This window comes from Pleuronectes platessa, chromosome 18 (genome assembly GCF_947347685.1).
Source record: "Pleuronectes platessa chromosome 18, fPlePla1.1, whole genome shotgun sequence".
Taxonomy (NCBI): Eukaryota; Metazoa; Chordata; class Actinopteri; order Pleuronectiformes; family Pleuronectidae; genus Pleuronectes; species Pleuronectes platessa.
The window spans coordinates 13,054,224-13,080,767 of NC_070643.1; the positions used below are offsets into that span (position 1 = coordinate 13,054,224).

At 44.0% G+C, this 26,544-nt stretch overlaps 1 protein-coding gene across 2 annotated transcripts; it reads right to left on the reverse strand.

The window, feature by feature from the left end:
- Nucleotides 1-3,812: 3,812 nt before the first annotated feature.
- pum1 (pumilio RNA-binding family member 1) lies at nucleotides 3,813-24,832 on the reverse strand. 2 transcript variants are annotated; one of them, XM_053446897.1, is made up of 23 exons: nucleotides 24,701-24,832; nucleotides 21,397-21,569; nucleotides 19,544-19,666; nucleotides 19,303-19,371; nucleotides 17,575-17,677; nucleotides 16,776-16,969; nucleotides 16,382-16,545; nucleotides 16,011-16,278; nucleotides 15,826-15,919; nucleotides 15,371-15,469; nucleotides 15,118-15,260; nucleotides 14,757-14,895; nucleotides 14,423-14,557; nucleotides 13,751-14,050; nucleotides 13,385-13,627; nucleotides 10,526-10,796; nucleotides 9,340-9,469; nucleotides 8,549-8,683; nucleotides 7,697-7,834; nucleotides 6,229-6,354; nucleotides 5,903-6,024; nucleotides 5,555-5,747; nucleotides 3,813-4,045 (listed from the first exon to the last, which is right to left on the reverse strand). In XM_053446897.1, the coding sequence occupies exons 2-23, from the start codon at nucleotides 21,556-21,558 to the stop codon at nucleotides 3,914-3,916; spliced, it is 3,483 nt and encodes a 1,160-aa protein (XP_053302872.1). In that variant the 5' UTR covers nucleotides 21,559-21,569; nucleotides 24,701-24,832; the 3' UTR covers nucleotides 3,813-3,913. The 2 variants fall into 2 exon arrangements, with proteins under 2 accessions (XP_053302872.1, XP_053302871.1); XM_053446896.1 differs by having other exon boundaries at nucleotides 3,814-4,045; nucleotides 17,575-17,680.
- Between the last annotated feature and the right edge of the window lie 1,712 nt (nucleotides 24,833-26,544).

Sequence of the window (26,544 nt, forward strand, 5' to 3'; positions counted from 1 at the left end):
AGTTCTTGACTGGCTCCTCTATGCAGGAGCTGCTGCACTGGTGAGGTTTGAAGCTGCTTTCAGACATTGCACTGGCCTCCGAAGCTCCTCTGTATTTCATCTCCGGAGGAGGTGCATGTGTGTATGATTTCCCCGGAGGTCAAGTCTGGAAATGACTTAATTAAAGAGATACTTCACCCAAAAATGAAAATTCAGTCATTATCAACTCACCACTGTCCACTGGGGTTCAGGGGTATGCAGTAAATGGTGACCACTCTTTCAAACGTAAAAATAAAAATAAGTAAAAAGCGTCCATTCTACTCCTGTGGTGTCATCCAGGTGTTCGTAAGCCCCGACATTAAAATTCGACTGAAAGCAATCGAGTCAATTTGGCTTCACTTTTGGGGATCTGACATTGCGTCCATCTTTCACGAGAGAGTCGAGGTACAACGAAGCAATCATTCACACTCACATTCACACCAATGGTCAATTTAGAGTCAATGTGGTTGAACACAAATGTATAAATACTACATGCCTTGTATGAAGTGTGACATGAGGCCCCTCCCCTCTGTCAGACTGCTCGACAACAAGGTAAAGCAGGACCCATCTTGCAGCCACTTGCTGTATATTCTATTCCCACATAACCTTGCAATAAATCTGATTACTGCAAAAGTGGCTGACGCACAATGAATAAAGGCCTTGGGGCCCCTGTGAGTTCAGGGCGCAGGCACAGTTGCCCACTCTTATATATGGTTGGTCATTAACAGCCCACCGGCCTAATGAGCCTCCCTCACAACCTGAACTCATACTGCAGCGTCCAGGTGGTTTATAAATCACTGCAGGTAGCACACCCTCACTGCTTGTGGTTGTATTATCTCTTTTAAAGAATCAACAAAGCCACAGGATAACTGCCACCGACATCACACCCAGTCCGACTTGTTTTTCAGAGTCACTTCCTTCCTGTATCCATTCAAGCCCAGCAGGCTGCAAACAACAGCCAGACAGGTAAAAACAGGTTTATTCCTTTACTCCTGACTCCTTAAAGGGATAAAACTGAAACACCCCAATGAGGGAAGGTGTGTTTAGATAAGATACCTCTTTAACCCCACAGCGACTCATTACTCATGTCAACACAATGATTATCTGTATTTTCGACCGCTGTGTGGACCGACTCGTCTTTTGTTCGCTCCTCAAACACCGGTAGCCTTTCACCAATGCGCCTGGTTTGATGATAGGAAGCCTTTCAGCAACCGCTCACATAAGTAATTATCTGAAAAATGAAACCAGGAACGGTCTTTTGAGTCTAATAACCTTTGTCATCGGTATCCAAAGACTTGAACAAGTTGTACCTTGCTGGGAGAAGTCATTACTGTAACTGATAGTCATTGTTGGTTGTCATTAGTCAGAGCCTTGGCATGTTAAGGAGTCGCTCTCATTATTCATGTTTAGGAGAAAGTGGGGCATCAGGAGCGAGTGCCCTGCTCCCCTCTGACTCAGGCTGTGTGTAGTCGCTTGTTATATCACGGCAGATTGGAGAAGACACTGGCACTAAGCCTGAATGAATCACACTTACAGAAAAGAACATTTTGGTAGTCTGTATCGCTTCAGGCAACGTTTTACATTTAAATGTGCAGAAGACACTCATTTCACAACTTCTTATTGTCAGACCAGAAGGCCTCAAACTATCCCTCTTTATCCCCTTAATATATAGATTCTGCAGATTTATACTTGGTGGTTCTTTCTTTACACACTCAGGTGGCTCCTTCTAGACACAAAGCGTCAAATTCATTCGTTTCAATTTGTTTTCAAATGCATCAACTTAGAATTTCCTTCCTGTTTTGTTTCTTATACACCTAATTACTCACTAAGAAGCTTTGCATCTGAGGAAGTTGATAAACACTTTCATGTTTCAGGCTTCTTCCAATTGGAAGAAGTCACCCTCAAATATCCATTAGGCTTATTCCAAAAAATTCTTGGTTTCTCATTCCAAACTAAATCGCTCATGTTTTCAGTACTAATGACTTCGTTCCAGGATTTCTTGCAATCCTTCTTTCCTTAGTTTTTCAAATAGATTTTATTTTGTCTTTTGATTGGGTGAAGGTTTTATCTTTTGTCTTGTTTTTCCTGTTCTTTTTTCTTGTTTGTTTTCCAACTGTATCTTCCATTCTACATTTTGGTTTTCAAATGGTTGCAACCTCCCCGAAAAAAACGTGAGGATACATCTCGACGGGCTGGTCCCATGACAACATTTGTGTAAACAATGAAAGACGCATGAGACAGTTAAATTTTCAAAGTTTTTTTTGTTCAGTTTGGTTTCAAAATAAAGATCACACAATTGTTTAGAGACAATCTACAACAGGAGTTACAAAAAATAGTTGCCCAGGCAATAAGCATACACAGGTTCTGTTAACTATACACATATGGTTACAGGTGTGCTCGTAGTAAATATACACAAGGCTGCTCCAAATGTACACCGCGCTGTGGCGGGCTGCCTCTCTCACCCAAAAAGACATGGACAGTATGATACAGCACTTACAGCACTAGAGAAATGCCAAAAAACACAAGAATATCCTCTGTACAATCCACGGGTTTACCCCTGAAAACAGTCATGGATAATAGAGGGTGGGGGGTTAAATGGGTAAAAGTTACTTCTCCCGCCCAGCCAGCATACCTATACACATGACACATTTCATGGGGTAATGCATTTTTATAAAAAGATCTTTAAAAAAAAAAAAAAAAAAAAGGTCAAAAAAGAAAAATTAAACCTTCAACATAAACCAGAAGACACAACAAAGTCTAACAGAATGTGTCCGATTGGGAGATCGACGTCTTAAGTTAAGCAGTGACGAGATAAAGATAAAACCAAGCGTGGCGAATCTTTGTACAAGTACTACGCTGTATAGAAAGGGCTTTTCAAAACAAAAAATTTGATATTACAATTTACAATATACAACAACTCATATGTCACAACCAAGGAGGTGAGAATATACACTGAAATGCACAGGTTTTTTTTTTTCCTAAGATTTTTTTTTTTTTCCATAGTGAGCCTTTTTCTTTTTTTCCTTCTCATACCAAAAAGGGTGGTAAAGCACTTTTACATTACAAGGGTTTACAAATGTACAATTATACAGTCAGAAGTATGTGGTCACTACTAGGATACATTATAGATACAGATTCAACATCAAAAACCAGAAAAACTACAAAGTTTTATATATATATTTATATATATATGCAAAGGTCTACACCAAGTATACACGTTATATTTATAGAAGCAAGACCAGAAAACGAATCTCCCATGCTAAATGATCTGTCTGCTGGTTAGCTGATGGCATGTGTGTGTTTGTCCAGGATTCTGTGACGTCAGACAAATTAAATATTCGTTCCATCTCATAGTGGTAAATAGCTAGGATGGCAGGAGGAAGGTGGGACACTAGGATTGTGTATGCAGCAGTAGCAAAATGGTGAAATGATTTCTCAGTTTATCAGAAATAAAGAACAGAAGAAAATGGAAGAAAAAAAAAGATGAAGGGAGTGGAGTGACGAATCGAACAGGTCTCACCTCTCTCTCCACTCCCTGCACTCCAGCCCTCCCGCCATTCATCCCTCCTTCGGTGGGCCTGGGCGGGGGAGGAGCGACAAAATCTCACAAAAACTAAGGCTGCCCATAGCAACAGGCTCCTCCCGAGGGGTAGTCATGGAAACGGGTTACAAGGGCTATTCCACGTCCTTGGTGAGTAGGATGAGGAGGGGGGGGGGAAGTGGGAGGGGGGGGGAGTGGGAGTTGCGCCTTTGAAGGGCCAGACAAGGACAGGAGGGTGAGGCTGGCAGACAGGACTGCAGTGGTGGGGGGGGGTAAGGTGAAGGTTGGAGGTCAGGGGAGGGGGGGTTATATCAGGTGGTTCAAGCAAAGGGGGGGAGGGGAGGGGGAACTGGTTCACATGATGCCATTAGGTGGGCCACAAAGAGGACCCAGGTCAACGCCGTTCTTCATGTAGTACTTTTCCAGCTTGGCCAGGATGTGTTTTCCATAGGTGTACTTCCTCAGGGTTGAGATGTGGGGCCGGATCTGGACAGAGACACAGACACATTTTCAGTATACTTAAAAAAGGGTTAGGGTTAAAAAAAACAAAAACATGTTTGGTACACACATCAGCTGCGGCTACGCCCATAATCAATGATCACTTGAGCTTCAGTCAGCCTCTGTGTCGTTGCCTTGGAAAAACCATTAACAACCACGAATTGAGCAAAGTCTCCTGCAGTTTTGCAAGGAATCAAAGTTTTTTCTGCTTCTCAGTGTCCATGTTATTTGCAGCCGCCACCAAACAATGATTGATATTTTTCATAAATTGTTAGGATCTCTCCTCAGAGCCCAGCTGCTGCCTTTCAGTCTCTCCTCATTCCTCGGTCTCATGGCGAAACACTCGGACATACGCACCGATACACAAACACAGCGACCACATCTGTTTACTCAGGCTGGGTAAGAAAAAATCATTTGGTCTTGAGAACAGAAATGACGATCGTGACAATTTGCATACAGAGCGGAGAAGAGCGATCAGACCCCATGTGGTCACAGGAGACACAATCAGGATTCATTTTGATACCAAGTGTGAACACACGTACTTAGCAAGTGTGCACTTGTGATCAGATGTCTCAGGTTAACACCAAGTCTGAACAGGGCCAAAGTTAGTCTGTCCACACCCTGCATTGAAATGTGTCCTGAGGGGCTGTGTGAATCAATGCACCGTACACACCTATAATATGGATTCAGATTTTACCCATCTGATAGATAAATATTATGCAGTTGTCAGGGTTGATATTGTTGCGGTGGCCACGAACAAATCAATGAATGGGCCATGAAAAGATTCATAGGGAAACTGTAGCAGCACAGAGGACATCAGCTGAATACTGGTCCAATGTGGGTAAGGTTGGGAATTTGTGTACCAAACATCCCATTTGGTTTGTAAGGCATGTTTAAGCCATCATTTATTCTGATAATTACCTTCCATCTGGATTCCCTCCATGTATTTGAATAGGTTATTAGATGTGCTTCAGTGCATGCGTCTTCCCACATGTCCTCTGGTTTGTCTGTATTCATTTAAGTTTCAAATGAGTGTGTCCAATTAATCAAATGTGCATTTAGGGTTATCTATGAGTAACATCTGAAGTGATAGAGAAACCAAGGCACCACATTCATGCGTTTACTTTTGGCCATTTTTCAAATCGGTACTAATACTTTGTACTTTTTTGTAATGCGATTTCTAAATCTGTATATTTGACTTAGACCATTTTAAAACTTCCCCCACCTAAACCATTGGTCATTGCTTTTTACACATTTAATAACCTGTAAATAGTATTGATATGTAGAAATAAGATCTCTTAAATGTGGTGTTGTTGTAGGTTTAGCAAGATATGAAAAGTACTATCTGAATAAAATGATCACTTATGTTTTTTTCCATTGTAATAAGCTGCGCTAGTGGTTTAATACCAATATCGAACCGCAGGTGAAATTAGATACTAAATACTGACCGAGGCTAATTACACCAATACATAGTCTGACCCCGGCCCTTCCACCCACCTTGTGCATTACGATCTTGCGCTGGGTCGGCTCAGCCACGTCGATCATCTTCTGCACCACGTAGTTGGCGTACTGGTCCTTCATCATGGTGTATAAGGCACTGTGGGGGCCCTCAGTCAGGCTGCACACTTCATCTATCAGCACCGCCCGCTCTGCCCTCGACGCATGGGTCACACACTTCTCTACCACATTACTGGACAAACAGAAAATTGTTAAGTTGAGTTTACATAAAAAGGAGAAAGCAAAACTTAAGTCTTTATGTACTTTTGGAGAATAAAGTAAAATCTTTTCAAAGTAGGAGGAAACAAGAGTGAAACTTTGCATTTGTGTATTTCTTTTGGGTTTTACCTGGCAAACTTGTGCTGGCTAAGTCCCAGCACATTGCCTCTGATCTCAGCCACAATCTTGCTCTTGTCCTCTGCTCGGCCGTGCTCCAAAACGTGCTGGATCACATAGTTTCCATACTGGTCCTGAATTAAAAAAAATCAGGCATGTGAATGAAAACGTGAGGAGGACAGCTGGTGCCTCTGACGTCACAACAAACGCAGCCAACTTCCAAAATTTGGAGGCTCTGGGAAAAGCTTTATATGAGCCAATTTGAGGTGTGATCGCTCTGAGCACGTCACTGGTGGAAGTGAACAGATGAACACTGAGGGCTGGTCTGTGTACATTACCTGCACTAGCTGCTCTGTGTGTTGATGGAGCTCCTCTAGTATAGGCAGCGTCTGTTCAGGAAGGCAGTGTTCGAGAATGCGCTGGATGACCCGGCAGCCGTAAGGGTGAGTGGAGAGAGCAAAAACCTGAAAGACACAGGTTATAATACAGGGTTAGTCATTACACACACAAACACATTAAAATATACCTTTCCATCTGTGGGAAGCTGTAGCCTTGGTTGCACTACTCTAGGTGGGTTCTGGTCTTCAAACAACCATGACAAGTTATCGATTGTTTGAAATCTCTCCACTGGTCAAACTCACCAACACCCACTAACACCAAGCTTTTGTCAGGAATGAGAAAAGAATCAAACACCATCCACCCCCCCGGAAAAACAAATCTACAGTTACCACAGGTTTTAATCAGCTCAGATTCGCAGTGATTGAAATGTGACACCAGAGTGAACGCTTTAATTTGGCAAGACAGCCGGGTGGGAGAGCTCTCTTGACGTTGAACATGACGCACCGGGGGGGGGGAAGAACAGGTTCTCTACTGGCAATGGAAAATTTGTCAATCACCTTTTTTTTTTTTTTAAACAGGCGTTTAACAGCCTTTTTTTTTTAAACAGCGTATCTGCTCCTGATTCTAATTTTAAGATCCACACACATGTGCAGATTTCCTGAAAAGAACTAATGTAAACTTGTTTCATCTTACATTTGCTACAGTGGTTGTGCTTCTGTTACTCAGATAACGACTCAGATCAAAAGGGTTGAAGAACATTCACTTTTATTTTAGTTTCATTATATTTTGGGCTATTGCAGGAAATGGGGGTCTGCTGAGGGTTAATCCAGATACTTGTATACCTTTGCTCAAACTTTTCTCACTAATGGCGTAGCCCCCCTCACAAGCAGGAAATGATTAAAGACATTCACACACCCAGACCTCTGCTGCAGAGCAGGTGAAAACAAATTCCTGACCTGTTTTCAGCTACACAAACAAATCTGAGCCACCAAGTAGAAAACACTCAGTAGCCCAACATGGAAATGTTCAAGAAACACAACACTCACTTCGGTGAATTTCACCGACAAACACCTCACATGAACACATGAAAATCGGAAAAGTGAAATATTTTATTTGTATTTAAAAGAAAGGCACATGCACGAACACACTAATCTTTCATTAAACAGTTTATGGTAATGTAACATTTAGCTGTTGGATAAAAGATAACTGTTGCCACTGGGCTGAGGTTCCTGTTGCCATGGCAACGTACCCGGTGCCGGGAAAAGACTGGATATGTACTCTGGCGGTGACAATATGCTCGGTGCCTCAAGGCAGCGACAGTGTACATGTGCACACACAAGTGAATGTGTGTGTGTGTGTGTGTGTGTGTGTGTGTGTGTGTGTGTGTGTGTGGATGTCAGCCAAGCACCGGCTTCGGTGATTGAATGTGGAAATACCGATGTGTGTTCGCGTGCAGAGGGGACCCACCTGTCCCTTGAAGGCGTCTATGATGAAGTGCAGTGCGTGAGGCTGGACGCACTCAATACACTTCTGCACCACGTGGTTACCATTCTGGTCCTTCACGCACTTTAACACATGCCCGTCCAGCTCCCGCACCATCTCACTCTGCAGAGGACGACAATGACAGGGAGGAAGAGGATGAGGAGGAGGAAAGCATGAGGGGGGTAGAATGTGGAGAGGGACATATAATCGTGAGGAAATCAAATATTGCCAGGGAGCTTTTTCATTTTTCACAGTGGCTCACAGCCCAACAAGTAACACTGGGTTTTAAACAGGCGCCCTGAAGAAATCTACTGCAGATCATTAAGGAGATATGGATACTTCTCTCACTCCCTCTTACAGGCACTCACTGCCTCTAACAATTTCATGGTGGAATTCAGCTGGATTTATCTTAACACCTGCAGTTCAACATTTACATATAAACTGCGGTATCATTAGCCTCATTCATTGTGGATGATAGAGCGCCTGTGAGGAGCCTGCTGTTACACGAGGCAGTTCTAACACAAAACCCATAATGTAGATAAAAAATGCCTTTACAGCGGGAGGGGAACAGCTCTTTATCGAAGCTGCATTTTCTATACAAATACAAATCAGTGGTCCTTGAACAATGCACTCTTTCATAAGTGAATTACAGGATAACAGGTATGCTTGGAAATGGGGGCATCAGATTAGCTCACTACATCATTTCTGACTGCAACAACTGAATAACAGCAGTGTTATGAGCAGAATGAGTTTAATTAAGGTGATTTTAGGGCAAAGGTCCAGTCTGCTTTCCTTGTTGACACACTGACACCGTCCAATGAAAATTAGCATACTTACAATGACCTGCTGATCCGAGGGGATGAACTCCAGAGCTTTCTGAATGACCCTGCAGCCGTACATCTGCAGGGCCAGAGACAGCACATGACCTCGGATCCTCTCTGCCAGAGCCAGCTTCTGGTCCAGGCTGCCAAACTAAAACACACACAGAAAATAAGCCTGTAAATCCTCTAATCCATCTAGTAATACGGGACACAATACCATGTATAACGCAATTTCACACAGGCCACAGGATGTCGTACAACAGAAGCTAATAATTCCAGAAATCTGTATGTGGCTCACATCAGGAGAACCGTTCATCTCATCAGCTTCACACTTGGCCTGTGTGTTGTTAAGGGCCCAAAGAAAGGCAGTGTTGAATTAGATGTGATTTAGACACATGACACGTTCAACGTTAATCAGTTTTAAATGAACATGCCACCAGTGCCCTGTGGCAGTGGCGGCTGGGACTCAATCATAACAGGCGATTCTCCAGTTCAATCGAGCTTCCCTGAACTTTAAAAAACAAACAGGTGAACAGCTCTTAGTGCAGCAGCGGTGGTGCAGCTTCAGGATTCTGTTGACTGAGTCCTGCAGCCAGTCTTTGATTGCTGCAGTTCAATTACTGCAGGCCACTATTACAGTTTCAGAAAGAAAGCTGCCATCAGCATTACCATCAAGCAAACAGCCCATTCCAAACAGAGGTTTAGACCAGACACTGCACTTGTTATTGGAAATCCTAAGGGCCAAAATCACAAACAGCACCAACTTTTCAGCTTCTCACACACACACACACACACACACACACACACCTCAAAAAACTTCTGGATGACATAATTTCCAAAGACATCCACCATGAGCTGGTAGGCAGCCTGGAGTATCTCACTGAAGACAAGCTGGCGCTCCGCGGAACTGGCTCGCTCCAATTTCAACTGGATAAACCTTTAAGACAGAGAGGATAAGCATTGCATTAACCACAGACATGTGCTGTATTAAATTCCACAGATAAGTTTTGCACCCTCTTGTTTTGTTATTCTTCATTTACATGAGCTTTTGCAATGTATACGAGGAAGTGTGCAGCCTGCACTGCTCTACATGAAACCGAAGACTAACAAATAAACATATCAGAGAGTGGCAATAAAGTGACAGATGTACAAAGACAGAGAGAGAGAGCTGCTTCTGCATCTTTAACCTGAGGGAACAATCAGACTAAAGCAGATGAAGTTGAGAGCTGAGAAAAGACAGATGGAGTTGAAGGAACCAAACAGCCTGTGAGGTGAAGTGATGGATGCCAGGAAGAGCAGAGATAAAAAAGGACAGCGACGCTGAAGGGACCGAGGAGAAAAAATGTCTGGATTGTGCAGACTGGACGTCATGGTGTATTAATAGCTCATTTCATAAGTCTGCGTTTGCTGTATCAACCCAGACAGACCCAGAAACCAGGACCCCACAGTGGCCTCCGGGGGCCCCTGCTGCCATCCGTTGCCATCTGGTGAGCCATCAATGACGCTATTTGTTGCATTATCAATGACAAAATATACTTGAGCAAACAGCAAACTGTTTGCATAAGGAGACAGGGTCTGAAATATTCATGTTATATTCATAATGTTTACGTAATCATGCCCCATACCAGCATGAACTGAGCATGAACCTGAAGTACGGCGGTATGGTGCCTTCTGAGGAGAATATAAACACCACGCAATGTCCTGAGGGTTGTCTCCTTAAAACGAATGCAGCCTGTTCGCATTGTATCAACAGAAAAGAGACGTGACCATTGATCCTTGCAGTTGTGCACCGAACTTCACCACTTTTGTCCAGCGCTGCCTAACAGGACTTTAACACGGGGTCAAACTGAAGATTCACACAATTGCACAATGCGTTTTTGTCTGGAGGTAATTTGCATACAGAGAGATATAAGAATTCAGGGGTTGGTGAATTAGATTTTCTGGTTTCTTCTTAGTCCCTTGTATTTGAAGCGAGACTGATATCTGTGTGTACCTGCTGCCGTGCTGGTCCTGGCTGAACTCCATGATGTGACCGGCAATGTCTCTGAGCTGCAGGTTGGGGTAGCGGTTGTTCCTGAAGTCCTCCAGCAGGCGGCTGCGGCCCGACGGCATCACGTCTGACATGCCGTAGCGTAGTCGTGATGACGGGAACAGCTGGCTGCTGGGTGAAAAGAGGGAGGAGCCTGAGCTGGCGGCGCTGCGGTACTTGGCCTCCGCTCCCGGGGCAGCGGAGATGAAACGCCCGCTGCCATTGGTCAGACCTCCTGCAACGACAGAAAACAGACGATTCATATAAAGCTAAATAATTAGCATACAAGAAGACTGAGCATGAGCAGAGAACTATGATCATAAAACTAATTTCATGCATATATTTATTAATTTGCACATCACCAAACTTGCAGGCGGACTTTGTTTGATCCAGACGATTCAAAACACTTTCTTTGCTGAACGTCTCTTTAAAACGTAAGAATTCTGATCTTCCAAGTGCAGACTGTCACCAAATCTATTCCAGTGCCTGTCTATCCTAGTCCCTAACAAATATAGTGAGAAGGTCGATGGCCTAATTCGGCGTTTTATAAACGACAAAGAAAAGAAAAAAGAGAGGCTCCAACCAAGTTGAACGCCTTCCACACCTCGTGTCCAACTACTGAGCTTTTTACTTCCGGCTGCAAAGTCTCCTCCATTTGTGCTGAACACGGTCTCATCCCATGGAAACGCATTCACAGTTCTCGTGAGTTCAAACCTATCTCCTCAATTAATTTCCATATTTTTTGGTGCTGCTCATCTCTCGTTTACACCTAGAGAGATGGATTTAATTCCCTCTGAAACAACAGCACGGAGATCGAACCAAACTCATTCATCACGTCATTCAGGGTTTCCCACATCATGACTGACCAAAATTAATATGGATGTAATTGCCTTTGTCACTTTGTCGACAAGGTAATTAATCTTGCTTAGATGGAACTCCTGGCAGCCCCTTCGCATGTCTGGATTGGAGCAGCTTTAAATTATATGAAGATGTAACAACTCTTTAAGGGCCCATAAACACATTGTGTGTAGCACGTGACAGTGAGCAAGAGAAGTCTGAGTTACTGTTAATTATAATAAATACGAAACCAGCTACTAGTCAGGTTTACATCTACAGATTCAAATATGAACAATTTAATAATTTTGAAACAGAAAAAAAGGTTTTTGAATAGGGTGAAAGACAGGTAAGTGTGCAAAACAGTCGCAGAGCCAGTGAGAGCACTTTTCAACAGGATATTTCACTTTTAATAGATTGTTATAAAATTCTAATATGTTTTTCTATCTCACCATTGTTGTTTTTGTTATCATAAGCATAGGGTTGCAACACAAAATGCGAGGGGGAAATGAAAGGCTCTTATTCCCTTGTACAAATGCTCAGTGTCAGCAGCTGAACACAGGCTGCTCTGGGTCACTTCAACGAGCCTCTCATGAGGAGATATTTATGCGAGTGACACTCGTGGTCAAATGTTGCGATCGTCATTTCCAGTGAGTGCACAGCGGCCGTGTTTGATTTGAGACAACGCTGCCCTGTCAAAATTCACACACTGTGACAGGGAGTGTGTACACAGCGCACTACAAGTGAACCGACTGAACAATCTGACCTGCTGTAGAAAGGAGGTGGTTATTTATTGCATACCTAGGAATCCTACACTATTTTCATTAGACATAATTTGGGTTTATTCAGGTTTAAAGTAGAGATATTCATTGCGGTGACATAGTTTTAGGTCCCCATTATTTAACATTTGCGCTCTGCAGCACAAAAACACAGCACTGGATGGCAGCACTGTCTTAAACATGAAACTAAGATTCACTGAGATGATATACATCTGTTATTCCCATAAAAGCTTTGAATCCAGGTAATAGACATCAGCAAAAATAAATATCAGCTCTCTGACACAACAATAAGTGATGAGCTCAGAAGATATTGAATTAAACGTGCTACAGACAAATACAACTAAGTATATAGTTCTATAGTAAACCATGTGTTAGATGAATACTTTTTACGGTTTTGGCATTGGAGCATGATTTAAAACCTGACACACAAACAAACATGTGCCTATTCCAATTATTTTCTTTGTAGCTGAGGGCATCAGGGCTCAGTTTCATTCTCAGTTTCTACTTTTAAGTATAAACAGCCTCCTAAAGACTTTAAAAATTCCAAAGTGAGGTAATCTATCATCATTATGAGGCCTAAACTTTCTCCATCAGTCAGTTTGACTGTTGTTTCTGCTTCCTCACACTGGAGCTGAATCTTTGAATTATACTTCACTCCACCAACTGTCAATCATGGAAAAAACTGGAACTGACAAAAGTCTCTGCTGGTAATTCAAACCTACAACAACACACTGCATTGCAAGTCGGCCAACTGATTATAGTGCTATGTCTTGAAAATTATGAACGGTAACAGTAATTTATTACAAGCTACAGTGGAAATGTTTAGCATGTTACATTTTAAACTATAACATTTTGGGATGTAAAACTACAAATGGACAAACCTTCTGTTCAATCTAGTGATGAAAAATTATTTATGAATGTAAACCTGCAAACTACCAGCCTAATTCAGGTCATTACCCAAATAAGATTAACACACAATTTGTGTTAAGCTTTCATAAACTAAAGCAGTGTTTATACTGTAGATATGTCAAACTAATTAAACTTAAAAACCTAACTTTAAATGAAGGACATTAACCGACGCACTCTGTTATGGAAACAGATTGTTTTGTTTACCGTTGTCTGACCAAACAGCACCGTTGGCATAGAACCAATAACTAAAAAAAGCTTTTCAAAGGGGTTATCAATCACTTAAATCAAAACAGACACTTACCAAGATTAAGGTTGGACGAGGAGCTGTGATTGGACAGGGAAGGTGGGGGTGTGAGGGAGTGGGACGGGCCTTGGTTTGGCAGGGGCATGCCCACAGGGCCAGGGGAGGGACTGAAGCCCAGGGTGCCGTTATAGAAGCCTCCATGGCCGATCGGGGTGAGGCTGGAGGGTGTGCGTTTGTACAGCTCATTGTTGCCTGTCAGGGAGTCCCGTCTGGACCCACTGCCCCCACTCGAGTTGGCCACTAGAGGGAGACAAAGATCAATTAGATCATGTTATCGACAGGGATTATGCATTGTAAATCAAAAAATATATGCATCAAGCTGCTCACTCATACGGCAGAGCACGTGATAAGGTGTATTCCAACCTGCAGTGCCAAAGCCGCCCAGCGTAGCCCCCAGACTGGCACCAAGGGATGAGGAGTTGGGCTGGCTGAATCCCAAGGAGGCAGACCCGGGCCCCGGCTGCCCTGAGCCTTGTGAGAAAAGAGAGGAGCTCTGGGAGGAGGAACTGAGGGAGGAGGATCCATAGAAGGAGCTCCCTCCTAGAGCACCACCGGGGCCACCCTGCTGCTGAGCCTGCTGGGACTGCATGGCACGGAATGGACCGTTGGCCCCACCGCCGAGACCCCCGTTGGCACCACCTGCGTTTGCTGCAGCGGCTGCAACTGGAGGAAGAGAGAGTACAGTGAGAGGAGAAGGTGTTTTTACAGGTTTCCTTATAGCTCAGTTAAATGTCCTTATAAAGAGTCAATTATCATACAAATTTTCACCCCACTAACAATTTATCACTTTAATGCCAGTATTGACGTAAACACAAATTCGCCCTTGATACTGAGCACACTGACTCATGGGAACTCCTCGTAAAAGGCCAGACAAGGTACAGTCTCATCTCCTAATTGCAGGTTCTGGTTGGATAGCACATTGGGAACATGTTTATGAAGACCACAGTGTGTAATCCTTGTTTGTGTGCATGACTTTGTCCCGTTTCAGAATAAACTGCAGCCCACCCTCGGCCTTTATGTTCATTACTGTGTTACCTGCTTGTGCTGCGGAGGGAGATATGATGACAGAGCCTGGAGCCATCAGGCGGACAGGGCCATTCCTCCCTCCAGTGTTGACCACCAGGGCCCCTGTCTGATCATAGTAGGCTGCAGGGGCCAATACCGGGTACCCTGAGAAAGAGACAGCATCGGAATATTTATTCAGAGAGCAGTTTCCTCTTGAGTACTGTGTACATTTGGGGGTTGTGGGCTGTTTAAGTAAATTTCCACAGCAATTTTATAGGCAGCAGTGTTGAAATAGCAAATGTAATTGGGTCTGTTGGGAATTTTTCCAAAGTAGTAAAACCAGTTTACAGAGTGTCAGACTCACCAGGGACTCCTGCCGCTAACCCCTGCCCGAAGGCGAGGGCCGAGTTGACGGCCGCTGCTGCAACCAGCTGGTCATTCTGCTGATTCTGCTGACCTTGGCTGGGGGTCAGAGGTCGCTGGTTGCCACCACCACGCATTACCTTTGCAATGTCAGAAAAACCAGATATGTCAATATCAATAGTTTCCTTAAATCTGTTCTAGAGCAGATAACCTGTGGTGTACTGTAGATTAATTATATATTGTGAATGTCTCAAGAAGTTAGTGTTTACACCAGCAGCCCTACACAGAGATACAGGGTGACATAATAAATCACCAGGATAAGAGGACAGGCCGGTATTTGCATTAGTAAATAACCGACTGACCTGCTGTTGGTTCTGCTGGCCCTGGTTTGCTGCCTGCTGATTGGCTGAGTTGTTAGCTGCAGCAGCTTGCTGCTGGAAAAGGTTGGCAGGGTAGACCCCCCAGGGGGTCACACCGTAGTACTGGGGAGGCATGACTGCTGGACCTAAACACAAACAAATATGTGAAATACTGATGGTACGACTGTGCCAGTTTTTATACGCGTTATTAAATTCATTTAAATAGAGCACGGCGTCAGTTTCAAAATTATGTTACCAAGCGTAGCCGCTGCTGCTAGTCCAGCTGCGTATGGGTCTGTCCCAGGTGGAGCAGCACTGATGATGTAAGGATTGGGCACAAACGCTGGGGCCAGACCTGACGACACATAAAAGACAAGACAGGGGTGAAAGATTTGACATAATACATTGAGTATTATAATAACAATGCATTACACTGATACATTTTGTATTTAAGTCCTGAATGAAAACTTTTTTTTTTTAAACAGGTGCAAAAATATTCCTCAGTTTCTTCAGGTGTGTTCAATCTAAGAAATAAGATGGAAAAGCTAGACGCTGCAGCACTTATGAGTCACTGGTGAGACCGACCAATTCCTGTACCTTAACGTGCAGATAGAAAATGTGCCTTATGAAACAAACATGCGTTTATTAACAAATGAGGTGTTTACATTGAAATGTCCTGCTCATATAACTGAATAACACACACACGCTTACCAATGTGAGACTGCTGTGCTGCTGCCAAGGCATACTGCTGTTGCTGGGCTGCTGTTAACTGCTGCACTGCAAGTGCATTGTTTCTCTGAAACAGCTGAACACAAAATCACAGATAAACACTCTTTAAACATCACTGGAGCAGAAACTATACTTGTACTATACCACCGCCACCACCACTCTCTTACCTGCTGCTGCTGGTTAGCGTAATCAAATAGACCCACAGTGGGCGCAGAGTCCATGGTCATCTGGGAGTTGTAGTCAAACTGAAGCGGCTCCATCACTGACTCCATGGGGTCCATGGTGACGCCACCCTGTTCTACACCAGAGAAGTCCTCGGGGGGCTTGGGGCATCCACCCACTCCTAAGGGTGTCATGCCCTCAGCCCCTACACCGCATGGACCCCCAAGCAGGTCACCCTCTGGGCCAGGGGCCGGCATGTTGCCCGGGGGACGACTGCAATGGTGAGAAAAGGAGATGATGTTGAATTTACATCTGAAGGCTGTTTGTAGAACAAGATAAGCTTTTCTCAAACGAGTCGGGAAAGTGTGTGTCCTACCAAAACTCTTTGACATCCACATCGAGGCCATTCTGCACAGGCAGCCCATTGGGATTGATGACGTCGCTGATGACATCAGCTTCAGCTTCCGTCAACTCTTTGAGTTTCTCTCCCTCAAACGTTGCCTTTGGCTTCTCTTCCTCCACCTCTCCATCCCTCTGGCCCTGTGTAATCAGTGAGAGACCATGAATATAACAGATACACGGAGAGAGTGGTTCTGACAACATAAAAGGGATTGACAGTAAATACACAAAGTTACAGATCAGTCGGGAGAACAACTGCAGCCGATGTGTGCAGCCAAGGTTATTGAAAATCCGATGGCTCAGTTAAAGTGATTACATGAAGATGAGTAACGACAGACTGTGGTTTTTACTGACAAAGAGAAGATACTTACGTAAGGTCCTTTCCGAAGGCAGGAATCCAGTTTATCAGCTGGTGAGGAGGAGAGGACGTACTCCACCATGCTAACTCCCAACCCTCCACTCTCAGACCGCGGTGACATCACCGAGCCCACGCCAACTTCACCTCCGCCATGGAAACCTTGGCCTGGCCGACGGGTTACCATGATTGGCTGAGAGACTGAGTGATCTACAACAAGAGGAAACAGGACCAATAAATAACATTCATGCACGAGGTCCCAGCATGACAGGGGATAGCGTAAAACATTAGCAACATTACCTGGTAGGGACAGGAAATGGACTGCTCTTATATAGTGCTTTTCCAGTTTTATCAACCGCTCAAAGTACTTTATAGTAAAAGACACATTCACCCTAAAACACAGCACCTCTTTATGCAGAGGAACCACCATTCATACAGCCTGTACAGCCAGCAGAGGCAATTTCAGGTTCAGTATCTGGCCCATGGACACTTCTCAACAGAAATGATCTGATAAACAAGTGTCAGACTGCTTCAGATTTGCAGGTATTTATTTTGTCATCATGCCAACAGAAATAACTGATTTGTGTTGACAAGATACAGCAGAATGAATCTCAAGTATTCATCTGGGAGTCTATCAGGGCGATTTCACTTTGACTTCAGCTTCTGACAGGAATATAAATAGTAATTCTCAGATTCTAGACAGCGAGTGCTCTGGTGGTTTCTCAATGTGCTTGCGAAAAATAAACGCTGCCAAAATCCCTGCACCTGCTGACACCTGCTATGATATCACAAAGACAATCCAGACGTGTGGGTACCTGAGGCACTCCATGCACTGTCCCTCCACTGGTCCAGGAAGATCCCTTTTGGTCCGTCCTTCCCAGAGTCATCCGCTTCCCAGAACTTTTTACCAGTGAGCAGCTGCTGTAGAGACGCAGGGCAACAGGAGGAGAAGGGGGTGAAAAGGAGGAGAAATTGGTCAAAATGGTGATACAGGTATATGCACATGGAAGAAAGGGCAAAATAAAATATTTACATAACTGATTATTTGCACATCAGAGCATTTGAGCAGAGACTTCGTTAAATCTTACAAACCATATAACCCGCTTGCTTTTATTCAAGACGGTCAGTGCTGCATTTTAAATTCCAGTATTATACACAACTGTTCAAAGTATCTGATGCCTGACTACACCACAGACAAGTACAGGTCATTCATTGCCAATCACACAAAAATCTCCAGAGCTTATCACCAAAAGCATCTTCATTTTGTATGGCACTGCTTTTTCATCCTGCTTTTATTTCCTGCTTCTTTCCGCATTGCCTCTGTCGCGTGTTAGAAAAGTAATCAGCATCCCACTCGCTGACGGTGAATCCACCAGAGGATCTCCTGCGGTGTTCTCCCATCGGCTCATTTAGACATTATCCAGAGTTTTTACTACGGGGCTGTCCTAAGAAACTCCAGAGAAAGTCTGGAGCCTCTCACTTGGACATTTGCGTTCTCACATACAGCCCCTCCAGAGAATGTCGGGAGATTCTCTGTAGTTCAGTGATGTCTGAAAAGAAGCTAAAGTAACAGCAATGATAAAAAGATAATGGCTCATTTTAATTTTAAAATGTAATTTGTTAGAGTTGAATAGTTTTAAGTAGTTTTTAGAGTTTGGACTTACTTTGAGTAGACATGCACTTTATCAGTAGATCGTTTGTGTTTCTCTTGTTTTATTAGTCAACATTTTCCCCCTAATAAAGTTTGTTGTTTCTGTAAACCACTATGATCAGTCTCTTCTGGCAACAGGAAACAACGACTCTTAAGGGCAGAGAGATTTTTAGCAATGTAAACTGATATGCTAGTTTGAAATCGTATATTTCAAAGTGATGTATTATTTTTCCTCAACGTTTCAAACATATTACAGCCCACAGCAATATAACAAACACCACTTGAATACAACAATAGACTTATAAAACCAGACGCTTTAAAGACGAACTAGGTTCCACAAGCCAAAGTTAGGCACTGGTCCAGCATTAACAGCTTAACCGAGTGTTGATTGTGTTTAATACATGCCAACAGCCAGTCCAACCAGTTCAAATTAAAAAGCATCTGAGCCTAGATGCTTCTCATTTTTCAGACCTTTTGAGTTCTGGAGATAAACAACGCAAACACAAATCCAAACTACTTTAAGCTCCAGCACCTTTCACCAAGCGACGTGTCCGTTTTTTCCCCTGAGATTTCCTGTTATTCAAACTGGACTCTGTCAGTTAGGGCTGACCAAACTTATTTGCCGCTGTGGCTGTTGCCATGGTAATTGATCTACAAATCAATGTGAATCAAGTGTTTTCCAGCTAGGTGGTTAAGTGACATAACACAGCCATGTTTATGTCTAATTGTGACACATCTGACCTCAAATACTTATTTTAATCAATTATCAGCATTTTACTGACATGTCATGTTTGTACAGCCCACATGCTACATTATCCCGAGGAAAGCTATGTACACTTCAAAGTTTGCACGCACATTCACGCAACTACAACCATTAACCTTAATGTCTCACCTCTCCCATGGCGCGCCCCTCCAAAGCTAGAGCCTGAAAGTCATGGTTCAACTCGTCCATGGATCGCACCTGCACACACAAAGACCGGGGAGACGTTAAAAGCATAACACCACGCGTTTCATTATCTCAATAAGTCAAAGGCGTGATTTGAATAACAAACAGTAATAAATATAATACGACACATTAACAGTAGCAGTGCTGCAATGGCATCTCTCTTTTTGAAACACTAACACATACACACCTGGCTGTCATGGTTGTTGTCTCCAGTGGGCCAGCGATGTTTGCCGGGCTGTTCACCGTGCTGCCGCTGGAAGAAGTAGTCCACCATGGCATCATCCTGGGAACGTCCAGCACCCGCCACACCCTTAGAGACACACATGCACATTATCCTGAAATTACTGGCAACAGGAACAAGCAGAGTGTATCTGAGCAATGACTGGAGACATGTAGGTATAGACAGTTATAACTAAATAGAAAATGCAAGAGAAGAAACTTACACAAAAAGAGTTGATCATGATTAAAAGTCAAACATACAAATAAATCAATGTATTGTAACTGAACAGCAAAGTGATTCTTAAGCTGGAGATCCTCAAAGGTTCCTGACAGACTAAAAAAATATATCTGAACACCTTTTTAAACCTTATGACTACATGTTAAAAACAGTTAAAAACAGTTTCCCAATCTATCATATCCTTTTTTAAAATTCATCCTCCTGATCACAGCAGCACTCTGGGTTGAGGAATTCAGAACCACATCCTCCCGTGTGAAACTCAAATGACATCCAAATAGGAAGCTGCATTTCTTCTGCTGCCAAAGCTTGTGTAGACTTCCTCTAACTAATTTTGAGGGCGAACTCAAAATTCCCCACCAGACGCCGTCATCAAAGAACCAGTCGACATGTACTGTAAAACAAGTGGGCTCAGTCATTCACTGCACACGCAACAGAGTGACTGAGCGAGACGACATTCAATCTACTTATCAGATGGACTGAATCCCCCCCCCCCCCCCCGAATTAGTAATGAATAGTCAACTTGTTATCAAGCAGTAACACTTAACTGATGAGGCTATTGTGGGACTTTCAGGACAGCTACAATTAGTTTAAGTAAATATTTTATAGCAGCATGGCTAGTCTGCCCAATTAACAGAAAGTGTGAATGGGCTAACAGCTCTTGTATGTAACAGCAGCAGCTCTATTAGCCTAGAGAAAAGAACAAAGAGATCAGGAGCTGTCTATAAGGTATTTCTGTAACCTCATTGTAGCTGCGCCAAAAGGTTTCACCAAACTCTGATATTTTTTTCAGTCAATAAATTCTAATTTCCTCTTTAAAAAGACAGACAAATAACTATATTGACTATGACCCAGCCCATGGGACCAGCAGCCGACTTCAAACAGCTCATTTAACAATTTAGAAAAGTAAGGAACTAAATATCCATTTACAAATTACACAAAGCAGGAAAAGCTGCAGCAATTCCTTTCTGATTAAGTTTATGAAGCTGTGACTACAAAATGTTTTGTAGCTTCACGAGACCAATGACGACAAAGAAACTTGCAGTTTGTTTTTGTCATTTGTCGGTTTTATCAATTAACTAAATTATAATTTCTCTAATCACAATTAAGCCTGTACAGATATTTTACTCATTATCACAACTCAAATCTCAATGAATTTCTCAAATATAACATGACACGATCATGCAACGATATCAGACATAGACACTTAAAGGCAGCAGTCACAACTTCTAGTAAGTCAAAACTCACTACGTGAGGTTTCTGCAGAGCTATTCTTTGTTCCAACCTGAGTCAGCAGTTAAAGCAGGGAAAAGACTATCTGCTCTGCTTTTGCATCCTTTGTACTTAAGGTACAAATAGCTGAGTATGTTGGTTATATTTCCAAAAGCATAATTTTAACCATCTTTATTCAAAAGTGACAACACAATTGGCTCTTTCAATGTGAACACAAACTGGCTAATATGGTTCTACATGACTAACGACAGACTAGGACACCCCCTAGATAAAAGAGAAAAGTTTATTTAAGACAAACACAAGTTTATGAATGCATGAAATATTTAAAAAGGTGTAAATGCGGAGGGTATTACCTGTTGGCTGGGGGGTGCGGCCTGAGGGGTCTGCCCAGTTGGAGGGGCATGTCCTCCGCTGCTCAGCACCACGGGCATGCTGGGAGATGTAGTTCTATGGTGGGGGCTGAATGAATCCTGCCAGAGCACTGCTTTCCTCTTCAACACACACACACTGCTCATTCCACCACAGCCTGTCCGGAAAGAGAGAGAGAAATACATATGTTACATTCAGACAAAAGGCAAACTGGAGCAACAGGTTGAACAAACAAAAGACTCAGAATCAAGACCTTATGCTCAGCTAATAGTTTATTATGTACATCTACCTTAAACTAATGCTGTTAAGAACTAATTAAGATAGAGTGAAGAAACAAGTCTGTTTAATAAAACCCTTGTGACTAAATCCCACAATAAAGCATACATAGAGGACTTAAGTGTCACCTTGTGCCAGTGTGGCACTAGATTGTGTTTTCAGGCAATTAAATAATGACTAAAGTTATTGTTCCTACCCAGAAATTAAATGACAAGAAAAAAAACGTGATCCATGTTCTGCAACCTAACTTTACAAGAAAGGTAAAGAGTAAAGCAAATCGCTGATCTAATCTTTTGCTTGTCATTTTACTATTCCACGTGGGTCATGTTCAAAGTTCAGAGTCTGCGTCGCTCTTCTATAAGTCAACACATACTTTGGTCATATGTGAATATATAAATGGTTCCAATGTCTCTTAGGCACCTTTGAATAGGACAGAGCCTGACATAGGCCAAACCAGAGTCCGAAATATATCATATAACTGCTTTACATGTCAAACGACACTTGGCCGCCAGTTTATTTTAAATAACAAGATTAAATGCAGTTTAACGTAAATACACTGCAATAAAACTCCATGGTGGTTAAAACTGTTGAACACTGTGTTAGTACAACAAAATATACCTCAACAGAAGCACAAACACCAGCCTAAAAAATAACCCCCCAAAAAAACATCTCAACGCCTTTTTCCTACAGGGCTGATGTGGTGTATATTTTGCACAGTGCAGTTTAGTGAACAATGTTCCCACTGAGCCGGCTGTAGAGTCACGTAATGTAGAGGCTTTCATCCAAACATCACTCTATACGTACAGCTCTCATTGATTCAATATGGTCCGAATGGTTAGGTTCGCTGGCCTCATGTCTAGTTTGACTGCAGAGCTGCAGCCGGGCACTAATTTAATAGAATTGTATGTAAATATGAAACAAACCTAATTAGATTAATCCCTCTAAAAATCCAGAGCACATGATCGAGTTTGTAGGCTGCAGTCGCACAAGCGAGAGCGGTAATATGAATCACACTGGGGCCCTCACATTAGAGGGACTAGCCGCCATTAAACATAAGTAAATGTTGATAATTAGAACAGGAGAAAGGGGGTAAACAGTTAGAGATTTAACTGCCAACTTCTACTCTGCGTGACAAACCGTAAACTGCACCTCTATTTATTTGGAACCAAACATACTTGTAAAATACCTTCCTGTTAGGCATCCCAAATTACTATGAGTAACCCAGTGATCCGCTTGTAGTGTGGGCGGCTGATTAGTTCCCCCCCCGTTGGGTTCAAGGTGATCAGCCCACACGTATGTGGTTGGTATGAATCACTGTGCAGACACGCCGACTGCAGACAACCGCTTCAAGCTCGCGCCGTTACCACTGATAAACTAATTGTCCAGTTTATAGTTCAGACTTAACGAAAACTTAGATGTAACACTACTGTCATCAACCTCGGCTATGTGGAGGTGCATCTGTTAAAGAAAAGGTGTTAATTAAGCACAATGGTTCCTGTGGTTGGGTGGTGAGGTTGGTGTGTACTGCAACATACTGACCAATGCTAAATGCAATTATAAGACATAAACGTCTCCGTGCAACACAATACAACAACGCCACGAAACCGCAAAGTTGTAAATAACTGTTTTAGGCAAATGATTTGTGTAAATAGAACAGTTTAAGTTGGTCTTTTCTGCAGGTTTGTCTTTTGAAGAGGCCAAAGTGTCCCTGTCATGTAAGTGAGTGGTGATGACCCCATGACACATGCAGGGTGTGAGGCCCGATCTGTGTAATTGCAGTGGGCAACAGTGAGGCCCGGTAAGCCCTGTGGTTTCCAGCAGTCTGGGGGGGTTATAATTTGTATTTTACTGCCTCAGCTTATCCAACAAGCTCTAATCTGTGTTAAAATGACCTGTGTTCACATTTGGGTCCCTACATGCCATGAGAGGATCACAAGCACCGAGCCACTCAGCCGTCACCTCAGAGAGAGTCTGTCTGACACCGTCTTCAGACACATGCAGCTACAGGCTCACCAGCATCATGTCTGCTGAACGCACCGTGCAACACACCCCCTCCATGCCCGGCTCCACTGTCCCGGCAGATAAAAACAAAGCCGTCTGCCGACATGTGTGGTCACAGGGTTGATTCCCTCCTCATTCAGCAGCGAAATGATCGCTCTTTATTCATGTACCCACGGGCTCCACGTTAGGTGGAGAAACACCCGGAAATCCACAACCGTGTGGCCGCCGCCCCCCCCCCACCCAAATGCAGGCGCGCACTCGGCTTGTTATGCTACCAGCTTAACTCCGGCACCCGGAAACGGGCGCTGTGCTCCATATGCTAACCGGGTTAATCATTGTTCGATACCGGTGATCAATCCACCGCATACCGGGCACCGACAGGGGTGTGACGATACGAGCAGGCAGCCTGCAGCTAGCGGCACATCGCGTCAGGGGTCTCGGCACAGAGCGCACATTGCTCCCCCTGGCAGACATGACACATCAAACACGAAACGGTAAAATGTGGATGCTTCGTGAAAATACTCGTGACAATTACCGGGGGGGTTCGTTTTCATGCATCCGCGTCCACACACGCCGAGTGCCGGTTGTGTTATGGAGGTTCACTGCCCGTGTCTACCAACAATAACACGGCCTCCCGACACAAGCTCAGCCCGGGAGTACCAGTGGCCAAACACGGGTTAACAGTGTTTTTAACGGCGGTTGTACCCTGGTTATATCGCCATGTTGTTGCTAACATTCACCCGGTGGGCCCTCTGTGTGCTGCCGGCTCTGTGGCCCCACAGGTCCCCGTGACGCGGATGCTAACAAAGGCCCGAGAGCTGTCTGGAGCGGAAGAACCGAAAACAACGGGAGAAGGAGGCAGGCAGCAGAAAGGGAGGCAGCCACTGCAGCCTCACAATAGAAAGCCCCGGTTCAATCCCTCTCCCGAGCCCCGGGTGCGGCAATACTGGCTCCGGAAAACGGATAAACAATGCCCCGTGCCACCGCGACCGCTGAACGGACGGTACTCACCGGCGGAGAGGGTGGATGGTAGCGGATTTCGGCCCCAGTCTCTCTCTGACACCCCAGGCTTTCACTCCGACAACATGGCGGCTCGGCGGAGGAGCAGGCGAGAGCGCTGCATGATGGGAAGAGATGAGAGAGAGCGTGCGGTTCATTGCGCCAACCGGGAGGGGAGGGGAGGGAGGGAGGGTCGGTTAGACCCTTTGTTATGTGTCTGTCTGTTTGTGTTTATTTATTCAGTTTTATTTACATCCCGACCACTTGTTTGTCAATGGAGAAAAAACACCCATTTTCAGCGAAACTGCAAAAAAAAAACTACAAATAAATAAACCTGCTGCACAACTGTCAGAATATGAATAAAAGTGTCTGCATGTATGAAATCAGTCAGATGTTATCGTTGTCCTTTATTAAAGGAGGACAGTGGACAGACTGGACACAATGTACCGGGGTCTCTACGGTAACGTGGTGCTCGGCAGCCATGGCAACGGGCTGCACCACACGACCAGCAGGTGTGACGCTGCTGCTCCCCCTCCTCCTGCTCCCCCTCCTCCGGGATGTGAGTGCACGGTGCTGCTCCCCCTCCTCCGGGATGTGAGTGCACGGTGCACGGTGCTGTACCCCCTCCTCCGGGATGTGAGTGCACGGTGCTGCTCCCCCTCCTCCGGGATGTGAGTGCACGGTAAACGGTGCGAGGAGACGAGGGGCCCGAACCACAGAGACACCTTCAGCGGCTCTTTGGAGACCTGTCAGCGGGGACTCCTGCGGCTGCAGACCGACGGAGAGACGTACTGAGCCGCGGTGTGGTTGACGCAATGTGGATACAGTAGATTATGGCTATGGTGATAATATGTATGGAAATGATGAGCATGACACAGGTCAGGCTGCTAATCATACTTGTAAAGTCCAGTAAATATCCTGGAGGGTGTATAGTCATTATAAGCTCATACATTAGTTTTATGTTAAGTGCTGACAAATCAAATCCTCATTATACAATATCATCACACTGCATCATTTCTATAATCTACTTACCTGCTCTGGAAAAAAAAGAAAAAAACCAGTGCGTTATAATCCCGATATTAATGTGATCAAAACATGGAAGGAAAACACTCAATTTAATGAACACAAAGCCCCTAACAGACAAATATGTGTCTACAGATGCAAACAGGAGTCGGCTTTAATGTAGAAAGTGTATTTTTTATTATTTCAAACTTCACCTTACACCCAATAAGGTCTTCACCTCATACCTGCCTGTTCTCCCCTCGTCCTCTCCCCCATCCAAGGTACGGAAACTACTCGGAGGGAAGCATGTCGACGTGTGTGATCGTGAGTTTTCCTTAAACCATTGGTCGCCATTATTGCCCCAGTGACTGAGCGGCAGGGGTAGAACGTGTAGTGTGTGTGGCATGTGCATATGTGATGGTGCAGGGCTAAGCTGCGGATGGGCAGCGAGAGGACAAGAGAAACAGGTATGAGCGAAAACTTTGATATGTGTACCCCTCTCCCCCAGCCCCTTGCTAATGTACCCCCCCCCTTCTTTTTTTTCTCTAAATTGAACCAACAAAACAATCATTGGCTGGTTATTTACATGCACAGTATCCCCCTCCCCCCCATAGACACACTAATGCCTGATCCCAAAGCCATCTGCATCGCTAAAGTTGACAGCCTCACAGGTACAGGGGGCTGAACTTACCCTCCTGAAAACTCAACTCAAACTGGTCATTTGACTTTATTTTTGTAGTTACCCCAGAAATGTAACGGACCACTCTTTCATTTCTTATTGTCAACAAATCCAGTAAAAAGACCAAAATCTGCAATTTGTGGATCCTTCAAACAAGCGTAGACAAAGCCTGAAA